Source organism: Fulvia fulva, chromosome 3, assembly GCF_020509005.1.
Source record: "Fulvia fulva chromosome 3, complete sequence".
NCBI classification, from domain to species: Eukaryota; Fungi; Ascomycota; class Dothideomycetes; order Mycosphaerellales; family Mycosphaerellaceae; genus Fulvia; species Fulvia fulva.
In genome coordinates, this window is record NC_063014.1 from 2815107 (window position 1) to 2832654 (window position 17548).

A 17548-nucleotide genomic window follows, 5' to 3' on the forward strand; every position below is an offset into this window, starting at 1 on the left:
GTCGGGATCCGACCATCACCTAGCACCCATCTCGCTCAATCCCCCTTTTCTTCCCCCTGCGTCTCCGCTGTCACCCTTCCTTCCCCCAAGCCCAAACCCTTGACCACCGCACTCAGCACTCCCAAAGTCAACACCCCCTCCACCACTCCCTTTCCCACCGCAATCGCCAAGCTCGCCACAATCGTCACAAAGATATTGTTGAACTCGATGATCGGCCGACCACGTGTGCTCTCCATGATCGTCACCTCCAATGCGCCGGTGAAAAGACACAAGAACATCCCTACCACCCCGACTCCAAAACGCACTTCGTCAAGATCGGCGACAACGTTTTCCTTGTTTGAGACTTTGTTAAGAAGGCGATTGGCGGCGTTGGCAACCGGGGAGGTGATGTATTGGATTGTTTTCCATGTCCAGATAGCTGCTGTTGTGACGATCAGGATGGTACTTGAGAGGGTGAGGGCTGTGGTTAGGGTTGATGTGAGGATGTCAATTTCCTGGTTGGTGACCGCGATTGTATTCGGTGTGTTGATGGAGGTGGGAGGAAAGAGCATTATCTGATACCGTCTTTTGTTGTTGGTTGCTGTGCTGAGCGCCTGCCCTGATTGCGTCATGTGCCAAGATTGCAGGGATGTTCAATCCGAGCGGGAAGTTGCTACACTGGCACGACTGGGCGCCGCCTTCTGTTGACTAAGTATTACTGAAATTGTAATTTCTGATGGGAAATATTGTTCGCTGTGGTGCGTGGGGTGTTTAGGCAACAAGTCCAGTAGTGGTGAAGGTTCAGCCATGCCAGGGTCTCCAGCTCGAATCGTAGGGTGCTGTCTTGAAGACAGCCTCGTTTTCACCCCGGTACCTTGTCCCGGTTGTTCGAGGATGGAAGCTCGCCTTGAGAATAGCCCGTTCGCATGATATCGATGTCTACCTTGATTCACATTCAATGAAGTGGCCTTACCGCACAAGCATGGTAGCTGGAAGTGGACAGCGATCAGCTTGTCTTCTCGACAGCAGTCGGGTCAATGTTAGCCGGGGTCAAAATGTCATATGCACGTGAGCCCCGATTCCCGTTCGGTCTTTCGTGTATCAGTAAAAATGTCGCGTTCACCGATACTTGATCTTGCGAGAGAAAAGCTGAAGACTACCTCCAACGCCGCGAAGTCCGCCGAAGGGCCCCTGATCCTTCACGAAGGCATGTGGGATGCATGGCGCACCCAATTCGATGCAGGTCTCAATGCACAACTCCTACGCGTTACGAGCAGCGAGAGCCCTGATATGACGCCTTATGAGTTCAAAATATGGACATGGCACGCATTTGCATACATTGGAATGCGCGTATCACCCTACGTCTTGGAACGCGTTGCAAAGACGGGGAGCAAGAACGCATTTCGATTCCTGGAGACTCTTCGCATGCTCGCCCAGCCTTTCCCGTTCTTCTGCAAGCCAGACCCAAAAGACAAGGGGCAACTCTCGTACGACGAGCGCCGGTGTGTATACGACCACCTTCAAGAGCTGCAACCCAGGGTGGTCAACGTGATTTTCAAACGGCCGGCGATCGGTTTCTGCGAAGAGATGACCATGAGGGATGCTAAAGTACCACCGTGTATGCCAGCAATCACACAAGTCAATCGAGCGCTCAGGGAAGAAACAAGAGCAACCGCCATTCGGAAGACGATCTTCAAATTTACCATCCTGTCGGGGGAGTCCTTGGTGGGCTGCCTTCAGGACTTCGAACCATATCTGAGACGATGGCTTCAAAATGATATCCGTGAAGATGACGATTTGCTCTGGAAGATTCGCCTGTGTACGCCGGAGGACATTGAGATGACATTCGCCGGGAACGTGGTAAGTCGCAACCGTCGCTTCGCACCTGATTCCATCTCGTCGCTTTTCGAGAGCAAGACCATGATTGACTGATACGGTTTACTGTAGGTCACCGTGCAAAGCCTTGACCAGTCACTGTGGCCTCACGGTGACGACATGCATCCATTTGCGCTCGCTCAGCAGGCTCGCGACGAGCGACTGCAGAAGCTACAGAACGTCGCCAGAGGGATCAGCGCTCGACCAGTGCAGCCTGCCGACTGGAAGGCGCAAGCGATACTTGCCATCTTGCAGGCCGACGACGGACGGGTCTGACTAGATGTGCTGAGGGCAGTCGAGCGGACGCTGATGTCATGTGTGATAGCTGCGGCTTGGAAGTGCTCGGGCGGTGTGCGGTGGTGTTTGTGGCCACTGGAAGTGCTCGACTTCGTTGGACTGCCATGCTCATCAATCCCCCTGTACTTCTTCGAATGCGTCCTCTCGATCGGAGTTATTCCGTAGCAATGCCTCATTTGCTGTCCATCTCATCGTAGATTGTTGATAGGCGTAGTCGTTCCTGTCTCTCTATAAGTCGAGTTGGTGGAGGTCTCGGAGAAAGTGCTTCGAGATGCCCCCTGCAGGACTTGGCGGTGTTGACATGGAAACGGCGCCAGCAAAGTGCGTGGTCTGCAGGGCGGTCACAGCGCCCGGAGACAGTTTACGACTTGTGCATGTCCCTTGCTTCACTGACAATCTTCAGCCACGAGAAACAATCGACAAAGCAGAACCCTTGGCAGGAAAGATACATGACAATGGTACGTGTTTACCTCCGCCCCTCGCAGCAGAGACCCTGAGCACCCACTTCCTCCTTGGTTGAGGGCATTACACGCGCGAAGTCAACAACCAGGTATACTGCCAGACACTTCTGCACCGCTCTTTGTTCCGTACTGCCGACATCTCGCTTGCGCCGCGCGCACTTGAGGAATAGCCCTCGCCATCTTCTTGCCCGCAGAACACAGCCCAAACCACCACGCACACGCAAACTAACGCCATGGGGGATCAGGCACAGAGCACCAACTTCAAGGAGGCCTTCTCACTCTTCGACAAGCGCGGAAACGGTCGCGTGCAGATCGACTCCCTTGGCGACCTCCTCCGAGCATGTGGCCAGAATCCAACTCTTGCTGAGATCAAGGATCTCGAGCACTCAGTGGGCGGAGATTGTAAGCAATCACTACCCCAGCAGGAGAGGCCACGCGACAGATCGTGTACTGACGAAGCATGCGCACAGTCGACTTTGACTCTTTCACACGCGTCCTCAACCGACCAGGTGGCTTCCGCGACCCTGGCGAGCCTGAAGAGTACTGCCGCGGCTTCCAGGTCTTCGACAAGGATCTGACCGGCTTCATCGGCGTGGGACAGTTCCGATACATCCTCACAAACTTGGGCGAGAAGATGAGTGATGAGGAGGTGGATGAGCTGTTGAAGGCCGTGGACACAAGCAGCGGCGAGCTGAATTACATGGGTAGGTTGGGACAATATCACAAAAGATCGAGTACGGCGCTGACGATGAAATAGACATGGTCAAGATGATCCTTCAAAACTAGGGAGCACGCGGCGTGTGCAGACTTTGTTTACATGGCATTATGAGCGAGGACGGCGTTTTGGTGGGGCTGCAGATCTGGGAAGGAGCACCCTGGAGGCTTGCGCGGGGGTTGACTCTTGTACGAGACATGAGCTGGGTGATGCATACCGTACATTCTGAGATACTGCACGAATATGATTGTTAGAGAAGCCTTTTCATCAGGCTCCAGCGACTGTGACACTCTACAGTGATCCCATGACCCAGGAGATGACTGAGAGGGAAGGCGCGTTGCCAGGCGCGTCGTAACGCGTTCAGTAGTATCGTGGAGCTTCAGACACAACAGTATCAATAGCAACGACACTAGAAGTGAGTTGGGAGGTGTCGAATGCATGGCGCGCTCTTGCAGGACATTTGTGGGATGTAACACACCAATTGTGGCCGCGGAGCTTTGGGCACAACATTACCAGCGGCGAAGAACGTTGACGATTATCGGGAGTATGCAATACTTGACGCGCCTTGTTCATGAATCTTGCTAAGTGCAATACATGCGCGCCACTGACACAAAATCGTAGCGCGGTACAAAGCTCGTTCGGAAACCTTCTCAGAAGCTTGGTCACAAGTTCCACCCGCGATGCCCCCTACATATCCCAGTTCTACTCGGGATTCGACCTCTTCGGCCTCATTGCCTTGAGTCGCTTGAACAAGCTGGTGGCAGACTTGCTCTTGGGCAGCTTCTCATCCTACAGGCTGTTAGCTTCGTCTCAACCGCAAAAGAAGACCTCAGCAAGCAGCGGTTGGCTGGGGGTATGGTACTGCACGACGCGCACTCACCTTGACACCCGATTTCTCAGCCATCTCCTCTTCCTCTTCCTCCTCCTCTGTCAGCAGCCCAGCCTCTTCTGCCTGCTTCGTCATTCGATCGCGCCACTCGCCGAAGTTCTTGGCGTTGGCTCCCAGCTTCATGCCGCCTGCTGTGGGCGTGGCGTCTGAATTCTCAGCGCCGTGACTCTCCCTGGCCTTCGGGGAGTCTTTCTTTTCCATGACGCTGTCGACCTTGGTGGACGGCGCGCTCGGTGCTTGCTCAGGTGCAGCGGCTTCTGGCATGGCTATTTGATCCCGGCGATCGTACTCCTGGCTGGCGCGGTAGAAGGACTCGCGGCGGGAGATGTACTCTGGGTCCGGACGGTAGTATGGACGCTCACCAACGTGGTCTACGGGCATGGTGAGGCTATGGACCGGGATGCAGGATGCTGCGGACATACTGGTGCTGTTGGAGTGTGGTATGTTGTAGTGTGGTGATGGGTGTTGATGTCTTCGAAGGGCTGTGGTGTTGGCTTGATATAATGGGTGAGAGGAGCAAGATGCGATGCTCGACGCGCATACTTATCTCGTAGCCATTTGAGGACGCGTGGGGATTATGATTTCGATTTTGACCATAGTTTACTAATGCTGTGCAGGCACATGGTAAGCTTTGAGTTTTACTGTCCTCAAGAAACAAACGACCAATACTAGCACAGCGTATGACCTGACAACTCATGGGAGCCCCAGGCACAGGATAGCGTCAACACGTCAAGTAACGCCATGCCGTGGACCATAATGTGAAGGAACAGTGACCCGTGCATCATCTGGTTTGCTGCTTGGTGTGCACTGGTCGTGTTTGCGGTTTGAGATACATGTCTTGAATGAACCTACAACGAGAACTTTGCCGGCCAGCAAGCTGTCGTAGACGAGCATATACTAACGTGTAGGATGACAGTATGCGCTGCTGCGAGAAAGAGCTTGGGGTAGATACACTATGGCGACTAAGTTATCATCAAGACTGCAGCGTATCAACAACAGGTCTGGCGTCCTCGCAGACCCAGACACCTCCCTCATCTCTGCATTCGAGGCACTCATTGACCTCTAGGAAGACTGCTGGTCGGCTGACACATCGGGATGCAACCCAACGACGAAAAGATGGCTCGCGCTTGCTGGGCAGAGAGCGCTGTCACGTGTTGCCGAACGCACGCAAGAGGACCTGGTACAATCAGAGCAGCCTGACCTTCAGAATCTGCGATGGACAGCTCCAATCCTGCGGAAAGAGCGGAAAGACGACCGACTAAGCCTGCGCTTGGCGATCATTGCTAGGGATATGGATGAGTTCTGCCTAGTGACTGATCTGGCCACATGCTCTGCAGATGCGGTCCTAGACGCCGCCTCCGAGTTCCTGCTGGGCTGTGCTGGTATTGCCATGACCTCCGACTACGAAAACGGTATGACTATCGACATGCCCGCGGTCAACACCACCCGAGGTCCGCAAGCGAGCGCTGCGATGTTTGAGTGTGTCGCACTCGTCCTGTGTCAGCTTGCGAGATATCATTCCCGCTGGATCAGCAGCGACGGTCCTGCACCGGTCGTGTTATGGAACCAAATCGTACCCGGTACAGGTGGACCTCGTGTTAGACAGTCTTCAGCTGTGACAATGAAGTTTCCGCCCGCGTTACACAAAGCTTCGAACACAGGAAAGAGGTTCGCCACCAACCAGGCCCAAGGGGCCCACTGGGACACTCTGAAGGAGAAGACTTTCGAGATGTTCCTCTGCGGCATGCCGGAGAACGACTCTCAATTCGCAGAAATCCCCATCCGGGTAGCTCTATCAGTGAATGTACTAGCCGGTCAGGGGCGAGATGATCCTGCACTTGGCTCTATCTCCTTCGAATATAGCAATGAGATGCAGAAGTTTGCTCGACAGGGGCTCATCGCCATCACGCGTTATATCGACACGTCCTTCCCTGCCGCTACTACAGCAGACACCATTCTCGAGCCATACTTGCCAAGCTCTACGCTGAGGCCCAGACCTGCGACCACGAATTCGATGCTCCTGCGCCAATAGGTTGTTTTGTACTGTCTCGACATGCTGTATCGTATCCCCCCGACGGATCTTTAACTCACTGCGCTATGTTTCAAAGAGACAGCCGGCCACTTAGCTGGTATGCAAGTGCAATCGACGGTATACCGGGCGCAAGAATCCAATGTTGCAGACTTTGTGGAAACGATCAGTAAGTTCTCTTGTGCGCATTGATCAAACATTGCTAGTCACTGAAGCCGATATACGGCTCGGAGAATAAACAGATCTTGTTCCCACTGGTCGATAACGCTTCAATGAACGACTATTGGCGAGCAGATATGCGAAGGTACGCAGTGCATGCCGTCGTTGGCCTCGCACAATGTCTGTCGACTTGGTTTGGTGGTGAAGACTTCAAGCTCTGGGACAAGGTCGTGCTGCCACGAGCAGGTTTTTCGATTCCTAGACGTCCCTGAATGTGACAGAAGTGGTGAGTTCAATGTAGGACGGCGCATTTTGTAGTGCGCGGAGGTCTTTTGCATGATATGGAGTCAGCGATATTGCTGGGTGTGTTTCTGAGAGTTTCAGAGGCGATGTGAATAGTCTATAGAGACCGTGTGTTGTTCTCGATTGGGCTGTGTTTGTTAAAAAGACTCTACTGAGGAATATCCACAGGGTTTCGTCTAAAGTCTTGGCAAAGAAACAAGTGAATGAAGGCAGCCGAGGGCCAAGAAGTCTGCATAGATGTGACTCGTAATTTGCCGAACAGACTCGTAGTCTTACAATCAAAAAGTAGATAAACACATTTCTTGCAACATCACAGTCTGCGCATTCAACACAGCTCTACAAAACATCTCGCCGACCATGCTGCTCCTTGTCAACCCAAAGAGCATGGACACCACCAAGAAGACCGCACCACCCATCCCAGGTGTCGAACACGTCACGTGTCAAGAGCAAGCCGACCATCTGCATCACCTCTACCACAGCTGGAAAGAACTCCTCGGCACGCCCATCACATCAACTGATGCGCGCATCATCGCCGGCATCGCGCTCCTCCGCGAGGCAATCGCAGGCTGCCACCTCGCCTTTCTCGAGCTACCATATTATTCAGAAGTGACCAAAGGCTACTGGCTTAAGCTGCTATTCTATGGCCAGCAAGCCATCCACGCGTTGGCATTCACTGTCGCTAAGTTCTGTGATTTCGAGACCAAGAACGCGAAGCCAACCGGTCCATATCCTGTCATGCGCAAGGAAGACCCCTTCAACATCGTCCCTCAGGTCACGAATGAGAGACTACTGCGGCAGTGGGCGATGGCGATGTACCTCGATCTCCAGCACATCACGTCTTTCTTCGGCGAGGCGTTGGATGCGGCTGAGCAGAGCCTGCAGATTGGACTAGGTGATGACAAGACGATTCAACTTGTTGAGGGTCGGAATGGTGCAGACGCTGTGCGCACGCCAGGGCTTGAGAGAACGGTGCACCTGCATCTTCCACCTGTTCCCGAGGAGGCGGTCGACGATATGTGGAGGCTAGGCAGCGCGTCAAGCATGATTTACTGCTTGACAAACCTGGCGGCGATTTTGTCAAGGGCGTTTGAGGGGGCGGATGTGCAATTGTGGGGCCATAAGGTGCCGGCTACGGAGAGGGATATGATGATGCGGTTGAAGGTGCCGAAGGAGTGGAAGTAAGGTACTGCGGACATGTCATGAGGGGCTTGGCTTAGTTGGCCATTCAGCGTTGCCAAAGAAGACATGGGAACAAAACGATGTGAGGCTAGCATTTCTCATATTCGTTGTACATACAAACGAGGGCCATCAAGACGCCGGTAGCTCAGCAGGTTCTCGCTGCACTGTTTTCGCTTCCAACTCGGACACTGTACGTGCGTGAGCTTTTCTTTCCTCTGCCGGCAGTTCCTTCTTAGCATCGTCTCCACCGAGCTCGAATCGACTATCTTGACCATGCAACTCAGCCGTAGTTTTTTCTGCTGTTACATCCTGTGGCTTCTTTTGTGCTCTCCTTCTTCGCATAAGCCAGTAGATCAGGCCCGCGACAATTACTAACGCAGTCAAGACACCTATCACAATCCCAGCTATTGCGCCTCCGGAGAGCCCGCTGGAATCTGAAGTTTCCGTGTCTTCCGTCATGGTACTGTTGGTATTCGTTGTATTTGTAGTGGCATTGTACGCGACCGGCGTCGGTTGAGGCAGATCAGGAGGCTGGTAGCTACGACCATTTATGTCATCGATATGGCCACAGAACACATTCGCCACTGTCTCCGTGATCGTCGTCTGAGCCCCAGCATCCGCAACAGGCATCCACACACCAATTACGGGCGTGACTGAGTCTGCCCATGCAGTGTAGATGGACTGTGATCTGTTGCTGTAGAAGCTCAGAGTATTCTGGAAGGTTCCGTTCATAGTACAGTTGCTGGTCAGTCCTGTCTGGTACTGATCACCGAAGGAGGTAAGTGGGTAAGCGAGGCCATCAAGCTTGTCCTGAAAGAAGTATGAGCATTCTTTAGGAAAATTCTCCACGAGTGCATGAGACAGATCTCGGCAGACGTCTGGTAGTGAGGTTGTGGTCAGATTGCTATCAGGGCCGGGTGAGGCTGTCGTCAACCATGTCGCATACTGCTGAACAGTGGAGACTATGGCTGAGATGCAAGGTTGGTCCAGTGTGGAGAGGCAGCTGCCGTTGTCGCTCTGACCTCGGAGTTGTGTATTATAGTTTAGACTGAAGCCGACCAGAGCGCAAACGTCGTAGCCCAACGCATACCGGTCGGAATAGTTGGCACCGTTGGTATCGTACCAGAGCGTATAACTTGCCGCGGTACTCGTACTATTAGTGCTGTTGAATCCAGGATTCTGCAGAGTGACTGCTATGCTGACGGGCTGTGTCCTTCCAGAGAAATTTTCAGGTTGACCTTGCTGGGGGCCTTGAGGAACATTAGGATTGAAGCTGAAGACTCCAGTTCCGTTCGCATCGTTGAACGTCTTGTTGCATAGTGGTGAGCTGCCACCTTGTACCAACGTTGCTAGGCCCCATATCGGCAGCACAGAGCCGTTGTTGCTTTGTGGAATGCTCTGCTGTGCTTGGACGAGAGCGATGAGCGTCGTTCCTAGTAGGATCAGTGGTTGTAACCACTCCATTGTGCCAGTGCTCTTGAAGACAAGCCTGCATCGGGGGACGAGCGACTTTGGGAAACAAAGGAAGAAGGTAATGCGTCTGCCCCGGCTGATCAGCAGTCATTCAGCTAAGGGCGCTGTCCGAACCTTACATCAAGTCGATCAATAATCTAAGTATGCGCTAATGCTGAAGCTGTACGTGCGCTTCATGTAGCAAGGCGTTGAAAGGAAATGGAAAGACTTCAAAATTACTCGGAGTCGCTCTGCACGCGTGGGCTCCGTGGCTCGATGATCGCACGGTGCATAAACGAATACATCGGCAGTGGGGAAGCATGTCCATTGTATTGCTGTGGCAAGCGACCAAGTAGCCACATCTTAGCTCGCGGGAAGCAAGTCCGTAGAGCTGACCGAGCGTTGCCATGTGCTTCTTGCTTGTCAGCATCTTGCCCAGCGGACCTCAACGCTACAGCTGTCTTCTGGACTTGCAGTCGCCAAGCGCATGCCCTCCGCTCCACTTTACCGATCCGAATGCTTTCGCGAGCCTATTGTCTGGCTGGATCCTGCGTAAAGCCCGACTGCATCTCCCTAATGCAAGTGACACGTTACCGTGGCTTACCTTGGCACAATCCTGCGGTCTTTGAACCGAAAGCGGTGCGGTAAGTGCCCTCATCATCCGCTCTGGTCTCCAGAAACAGCATGGTGAGGTTGATCCATCTTCTATGAACTCCGTGATCACTGCCTTTTTGCCGTGTACATTGTGCTTGTCACTCTCGACAATGTGCTGGTCATCCTCGTTTAAAGGCCAGACGGTGACTGGTTGAGCGTGCTCGGTATATGTCTTGTGCATGGGGGATGCAGGCGGCTGATCGATCAGTGTATTGGATTGTTGAACTATGCCTCTTCGGCGCAGCTGAAGTCGAAAAGATGGAAAGGAAGCTAGATCGAAAGAGGTATAATCCAAGCTAACTGTCTGCGCTCCGATCCGAGCCGTCCGTAACTATCTTGCTCGATGTTCATCAGGAGCGACTGGAGCAAATAAAGTCAACAGGGAGAGCATACCTGTGTCTACGTACACGAGCCAATTGATACATGTCCTTCGGTCCTACAGCAGACTAACGGTGCATACTACTAGCGCGGCCGCTTCAATGCATTGCCCGTTGTTGGACCAATAGCAGCGAAGCTTGCCTTACGCGGCTGACCACCCTCTCCACAGAACAGCACCACATGGAGCCTGCTGCACCCTGAGCCTCCGAAGGTGATTGTAGCCTCTTTCGGGCCTTCGCAATTGGAACTTCGTATTGCCCGGCCACAGTGTTTGCTGGCAGTGCCCTCGGACAGTGCCCTCCGGCTATTAAAGCCTAATGCGGACGCGCTTATTCGAGGTGTTGTAGCAATTTAAATACACGCTTAATTAACACCAAACTCCTAGGTACTCTTAGATAGATATATACGGTAACTTATAGAAATAATTATCTCTATATCTATATAGCGGTATATTATTATATTAATATTAAGGTTATAAAGCTAAAGCTATACTAAAGTTATACTTAGCGAGGATTTATAAATCCTACTACTTTATTTTATACTAAGATCTCCTAAACTCGAATTCTTTCTTAAGTAGCTTAGTAATATCGCAATCTAAGCGTATATATAGGTAATAGCCTATTATTAAAACTTAAGGCTATATACGCTAAGAATTAGATAGATAGATAGATTTGTTATTCTCCTATTCTAGGACCCTACTCGGCCTATATAGGTATATATCTATTGTTATGTACAAAGGGAAACCCGAATAGGTGAAAACCCTTCCCGCCCCGACTTCTCCTTATCTAGATTAGCTTTCCCTCTAAACGTACGTAGTCTATATCACTACCCCGTTAGCCCCCGCTCCTAGCCGGTCTCGTTACGCTACGCCGTATCCTCTCTTCCTATACTGCTCCTACTAGGCGGTACCGTTCTAGCTAGCCCTTCTCTAGTATCTAGTTTGTAATACGCCGTAGGTTCTTAACGTTATTAAGAAGTACCCTAATTATCCGGTTCCTCGCCTTTACTATCTACTCCCCCCTTCCTAGCGATCATCTCGGGTAGACGAGGAGTACGTACCGTATATTCTAGGAGTAATAGCCGTAGGGGTAGCTAGTATTCGTGTATTCTAGAACCTTCCTCTATAATAGGTACCCCTAGAGGCCGATATATTCGCTTTGTAGTTAGGTTACTATACTACTCTATACCTTCGTAAGGCGGTAGTAGATAAGCTTCGGGGGGTACTTGACCGCGGATTTCGTAGCTAACTATTCCTTAGGTTGTCCTACTAGCTAAGGGCGTCTACTATACCCTATAACCTAGTTGTTCTACCTTTCCTTCTATAGTTGCTCTATAAACAATTTCTTACCCTCCTATTATATTGCTAGCTATTCGTCCCTTACCCGGTAGTTCGGCTCGTTTCCGGATCGAATGCCCTTATACGCTAGTACTAATTCGCGGGCCCTTACGACTATACTAGCGATGACCTTCTATACTAGGTACTATGCCGACTTACCTAAGTAGGAGGTCCGTAGTCCCTAGATATATAGGTCGATCGGCGGTATAGCGGTCTCGTACTTAAGTATTTTCATTAGTGTCGACTTATATACCCCGGTGACCTTCCTTAGGCATTGGTTTTAGATCTTCGCTAGCGGCGCGACGAGTCCCTTCGATAGGCAGGCCCTCTCGCCTAAGGACCACACTTGGCTACTATAGGTAAGGACTGGCCGTATAATAGCCGTATACTCTAGGTTATATATCCTTTATATTATTCTCGGCCCTAGGGCGCTTATACCCGACTACCGCTAGCTAGTTCCGGTATAGACTAGCCTTACGGTCGCCGTAGAATCTTAGGGCGACGGTTCTGTTTATAATTGCCTTGTTTTTCGCTAGTTTCTACTACGGGCATTCCGCGCTATACGATAGGTAGTGCCCCGGATAGTTAGCGTACCGCCTCGTAGCCGATATATAGTCCCTAGATATATAGTCCCCTATATAGTTCGAGTAGGCCTACTTGTTTATACACGTATAGGTTTGGTGTCTATACTGTTAGCATTTAAAGTATTAGAGGACACGGAAGGAAAAGGAGTGCTTTTCTACTATCTTAAGGCTACATTGCTAGATAAGGCCTTGTTCTATTACTAGATCCGCCGCTTTCGCGTCTTATAGCTATACGATTAGCGCCGAGGCCTTCTTACCTTCTAGCTATTTCCTATAGAGCTAAGTCGCCTTCTAGATTAGAGAGTTAAGAGTGACCGGGTTGTCCCCTTAGAGAGTACGTAGGTGACCTTAGTTAGTTAGGTCGAACTCTTTAGGTATGTCGTAGACTAGGATCGTAAATTACTTCGTTAAGACCTTCGCTAATACCGTAACCTTAGATGCCTACTATAGCTATACCTCTAGGTGCCTCCTAGTAGTAGTAGAGCTAGTATAGATCTTTAGAGTACCGTTAGACTATTAGTTCACTACGAGTACCCCTAGTTAATTTGTTCGTTAGGCGAGCTCCTTATTCGATAGCTTCGTAACTTCGGCCTAGTCTTCCTTTACTATAATACGGATCGTAACTATATCGTACGTTAGGCGGGGGCCTAGTATCGAAGCCGCGACCGATACCTAGCTATAGGGGTGTTGACTCCGGATAGCCTTATTAATCGCCTAAGACGTCGTCCTTATTTCTTATTACCCTCCGTAATACGATAGTACTAGCGCCGTACGTAGCTAAGTAATTATTACCTATAGAGACCGGTATAGGAGCTAATCGTTAGTCTCTATACTTTTTACGTCCTCTATAAGTTGCTACTAGTTGTTTTAGGGGAGCTTCGCCTATAGAGCCGTAGGCGCCGGTAGTACCGTAGCCTAGGCTACTATTACCTAGGAGTTACCTAATATAGCTAGGCACCTCCGCGGCGTTTAGAGCTATAGAGCTAAAGAAATAGGGTGAAGAGAACTTTAAGCTATCTAACTTGAATAAGGTAGAACTCCCTCAATTCTAACGTATAATATAAGTAGATTAGTTCTATTACGCTAAGAATTAGATAACTAATTAGCTACCTATAACGTAAAGCAATAGTAAGCTAGGAATACTAATAAGCTAGGAATTTTGTCTTAGTACGACTAACTCGTATCCTTTACTAATTGTTTTCACTACTATTAAATAGAGAACTAGTAAACTTAATACTCTTATCCGATTTAGAATTGTTCTCTTTGTCTTCCTAGTACGTTCGTACGTTATAGCTAGTCCGACCGTAGTTACTATATCGCCGTCTACTTAGCTAGCTCTCTTTCGTACCCTCTGACCTACGACTCTTCTTTAACTATTCTATAGCCTTTAACGACTTAACGACTACCTATAACGAGCTAACTCTATACTCTAAAACCCCGCCGTACTAGAGACGCTTTTGTTTACGAGATCGGCATTTTATAAGAGTCTTAACTTGTTATTTAAGCTTAGAGTTACGAGCTCTAAGAAGCGCATTCTCTTATAGTATTACTTTGCCGCCTTTTATAAGCTAAGAGAAGCTATTATAAGCTGTTTTAGAGTTACTTAGTATAGCGTCGTATATAAGCTTAGATTACGACGTAAACTCCTTTAAATTACTCGGAGTTTAAGACTACTATAATGTCGTCTAATGCGGGGATGGTCCTAGCGGGGTTTGTAGGCGTATATTAAGGCGATCTAGTACTACTTACGCGTTAATAGGAACTAACCCTATAGCCTTACTAGCCTTCTTATAGTTTAACGCGGTAAATACGTCGAAAAACGCGTCTTTAACCGCCGGAAGGAAGGTTTCTTTATTAATATAGAAGACGCGCTAACGCGCTAAGTCCTATACGCGTTATAAGTACTTTAGCTTCAACGGCGTAAAACAAACTACGTTAAGAGGCTATAGGATATATAACGAATACGCCGGTATATAGAGCGTAAGGATCTTATAGTCTAGATAGTAGTCCTTAAAACCCTAGTTTAAATAGCTCTTATAGCCGTCTAAAATAAGTAACCTATAGCTACCTATAGAACTCGCCTCTATATATGCGTTAAAGTGCTTTAACTACTCGAGGCTAAGCACGTTGTTTATCTATCTATTCTCGGAGACCGTAAGCTTCTAATTCCGCGGTATATCTACCTCTTCGTACTATACTAAAATGTAGACGTGCCCTTTATAGATAATAAAGGGCGGGGTCGAGTAGCTAGCGGTATAGATACTCTAAATAACTATAACCTACTCTCTATTACGAGGCTAAGTAGCCGTAGGGCGAGAGCGTCTTTCTGAGCTAGTAACGACTTTTCTAGAGCTAATTACGCCTATTTAAAAGCCCGTCTTATTGAAGTTATAGATATCCTCGTTATATACGCTATAATTAGTAATCGTCTCTTATATAAGCTTGAACTAGGCGCTTATAACTTCTAGATCTTCCTAGAGTATTCTCTAACGGTCCTTTACTCGGTTAAAGGCCGTTTTAAGCTCGGTAGAGCGCGAAACGAATCTCTCTACCTAGTTCTTACCTACCGGATCCGCGTCGCGTTTACCGAGTAGCTTGTCCGCTATATCTACTACCTCGCTAAGGGTAGGCGCAAATCCTCGCAAATCGAGGTCGAGGATATATCGAACGATTGTCTATTCTTCGGTTAACGTAAGTTTATACTAGATAGGGCGAGTATCGACGCGAGGAGTAATTCCGTAGTACCGGCTAGTTCGCGTCGAATAAGGTACGTAATATACTATAGCTACGTAAAGGAGACTTAGAAATTAGCCCTAACGATAGGTAGAGAGGGTAAGAGCAATTCTACCTTCTTTATTAGACGATTATATATTATATTATTAAGACATAGTACGATAATTAAGAAGTTAGTCGTACTAAGATAAGATTCCTAGCTTACTAGTAATCCTAGCTTACTAGTACTTTACGTTAGCCTCTTTAAGAGTAATATTAATCTATTCTAGATAGATATATATAGAGATAGGTAGATTTGTTATTCCCCTATTCTAGGACCCTATTTAGCCTATATAGGTATATATCTATTATTATATATAAAGGGAAACCTAAATAGGTAAAAACCCTTCCCGCCCCCGACTTCTTCTTATCTAGATTAGCTTTCCCTCTTAACGTACGTAGTCTATATTACTACCCCGTTAGCCCCCGCTCCTAGCCGGTCTCGTCGCGCTACGCCGTGTCCTCTCTTCCTATACTACTCCTACTAGGCGGTACCGTTCTAGCTAACCCTTCTCTAGTATCTAGTTCGTAATACGCCGTAGGTCCTTAACGTTATTAAGAAGTGCCCTAATTGTCCGGTTCCTCGCCTTTACTATCTACTCCCTCCTTCCTAGCGACTACCTTAGATAGACGAGGAGTAGGTACCGTATATTCTAGGAGTAATAGCCGTAGGGGTAGCTAGTATTCGTGTATTCTAGAACCTTCCCCTACAATAGGTACCCCTAGAGGCCGATATATTCGCTTTGTAGTTAGGTTACTATACTACTCTATACCCTCGTAAGGCGGTAGTAGATAAGCTTTAGGGGGTACTTGACCGCGGATTTTGTAGCTAACTATTCCTTAGGTTGTCCCGCTAGCTAAGAGCGTCTACTATACCCTATAACCTAGTTATTCTACCTCTCTTTCTATAGTTACTCTATAAACGATTTCTTACCTTCCTATTATATTACTAGCTATTCGTCCCTATAAGGGCGCGCGTACTATAGGGTCCGAGAGAGATAGTTATTGTTCTATAAAGCTACGAAAAAGGAGCGCGAGGCGCGGCGAAGTTATAAAGCAAAGCTAAGCCGCGCTAACCCGATACGGAAGGCCCGTAGTTTAGCCGGGCTAACGTAGCTATAGTAAGGGGTCACGGGCTACCCGTAATAGTACCCCCCCCTCCTAAAACACGCCTTAGTCCTCTAAGCGTTATACACCTTATAAGGCTACTTACCTATCGAGCTCTATAATCGCGCAAACGCCTAATTATCCTCTAGTACCCTATTGTTATCCGATAACATTATATCCGCTCTATTAAGACTATCCTCGACCGGCTTCCTTCGAGAAACATATTACCTAGTTAGCTAGCTTACCCTAGACCCAAGTCTGTCTTCGGCTAGCACTCGCGTATAATCCTTATAACTACGGTTAGGTATTATTATAGGCCCTACGGGTCCTACTCGAGTATCGGTATAACTACCGTTACGGTCGTAGAGCTAAGGGCGGCGAGTTTCACTTATACTAGTAACCCTAGTTACGAGAGTAGGCTTTCTTATAACCTGACTTATATAGCGGTACGTAGTAAATATATACGGATTAGATTCTATTAAAGGTAAGGCTCGAGTCGACTTATTCGTAACGGTATCTCTATTAATCCTAATCGTATTAAGTCCGAGCACCTTAGCGTCTAGCGGTAACTAGTTAGATAGAGCTACGAAACCTATAGGCGTAGACAACTCCGGCCGGTTATAGTAAAAGTCTATAATAGCGGCGGCTACCCTCGTAAATAGGTCCTTAGTAGGTTACTAAGTTTTACTATCCTCTATATCCTAATATCCGACCTATCGTACCTTGTACTATATATCGACCTTACGCTTATACCCCTTCTTTACCTTCCTAGTACGCTTCCTTGTATATATATCTAAGATCTTGTCTACCTCGTACTCGATCGCCGCGGGTACCGCTATAATGTCGGCCTCGGTATTAGCTTCCGTCGTATTAGGAACTATAACTACGGGTAGCGGCGGTATAAGGTGCTGTCCCTCTAGCGGCGGTAGGTTAGTATCGTCGGCGCGCTATAGTAGCGACGTATAGAAACAGTTGTCGAGTCTAGCTAACGTATCGGAGAGCTTTAGCTTATAGGAGAGCTTCGAGGGTATAACTTTTACGATCTAGTATAGTCTAGTATATCGTCGATCTAGTTTCTTAGAAGGGCGTATCGTACGGATATTCTTCGTACTAAGGAACACCTAATCGCCTACCTTATAGTTAGGCGAGATACGGCGATATCGGTTAGCGGCCTTAGCTTATAAGGCTTAGGACATTCTTATATTCTCTTAGAGGAACTGATATAGCTCGTAAAGGCGTCGGGCGAATACTTCGGCGGATTTGCTATCGAGTCGCTAAAGAGTCGTTATCTAGCGGCGATCCCCGCCTACCTATAAGTCGATACGTTCCGTAAACTCGGGGTTATATCTAAGGTTTACGTAGAAAGGTAAGATACCGGT

The 17548-nt window shown here is 48.9% G+C and overlaps 7 protein-coding genes across 7 annotated transcripts; 4 read left to right on the forward strand and 3 right to left on the reverse strand.

Annotated features, from left to right (window-relative positions):
* Window positions 1-35: 35 nt before the first annotated feature.
* On the reverse strand, window positions 36-551 carry CLAFUR5_08215 (uncharacterized protein; the record flags this gene model as incomplete). Its single annotated transcript, XM_047907363.1, has 1 exon — window positions 36-551. One exon carries the CDS (start codon window positions 549-551, stop codon window positions 36-38), a length of 516 nt encoding a protein of 171 aa, XP_047759725.1.
* Window positions 552-1041: 490 nt separating this feature from the next.
* Window positions 1042-2130, forward strand: CLAFUR5_08216 (uncharacterized protein; the record flags this gene model as incomplete). The annotated part of the gene is made up of 2 exons (XM_047907364.1): window positions 1042-1839; window positions 1927-2130. 2 exons carry the CDS (start codon window positions 1042-1044, stop codon window positions 2128-2130), a joined length of 1002 nt encoding a protein of 333 aa, XP_047759722.1.
* A 715-nt stretch (window positions 2131-2845) lies between these two features.
* CLAFUR5_08217 (Myosin regulatory light chain cdc4) lies at window positions 2846-3398 on the forward strand (the record flags this gene model as incomplete). Its single annotated transcript, XM_047907365.1, has 3 exons — window positions 2846-3014; window positions 3083-3316; window positions 3370-3398. 3 exons carry the CDS (start codon window positions 2846-2848, stop codon window positions 3396-3398), a joined length of 432 nt encoding a protein of 143 aa, XP_047759716.1.
* A 631-nt stretch (window positions 3399-4029) lies between these two features.
* CLAFUR5_08218 (uncharacterized protein) lies at window positions 4030-4636 on the reverse strand (the record flags this gene model as incomplete). The annotated part of the gene is made up of 2 exons (XM_047907366.1): window positions 4030-4116; window positions 4208-4636. The coding sequence occupies 2 exons, from the start codon at window positions 4634-4636 to the stop codon at window positions 4030-4032; spliced, it is 516 nt and encodes a 171-aa protein (XP_047759735.1).
* A 489-nt stretch (window positions 4637-5125) lies between these two features.
* CLAFUR5_08219 (uncharacterized protein) lies at window positions 5126-6248 on the forward strand (the record flags this gene model as incomplete). The annotated part of the gene is made up of 2 exons (XM_047907367.1): window positions 5126-5131; window positions 5283-6248. 2 exons carry the CDS (start codon window positions 5126-5128, stop codon window positions 6246-6248), a joined length of 972 nt encoding a protein of 323 aa, XP_047759478.1.
* An 816-nt stretch (window positions 6249-7064) lies between these two features.
* On the forward strand, window positions 7065-7889 carry CLAFUR5_08220 (uncharacterized protein; the record flags this gene model as incomplete). Its single annotated transcript, XM_047907368.1, has 1 exon — window positions 7065-7889. The coding sequence occupies one exon, from the start codon at window positions 7065-7067 to the stop codon at window positions 7887-7889; it is 825 nt and encodes a 274-aa protein (XP_047759602.1).
* A 126-nt stretch (window positions 7890-8015) lies between these two features.
* Window positions 8016-9350, reverse strand: CLAFUR5_08221 (uncharacterized protein; the record flags this gene model as incomplete). Its single annotated transcript, XM_047907369.1, has 1 exon — window positions 8016-9350. One exon carries the CDS (start codon window positions 9348-9350, stop codon window positions 8016-8018), a length of 1335 nt encoding a protein of 444 aa, XP_047759603.1.
* Window positions 9351-17548: the final 8198 nt, after the last annotated feature.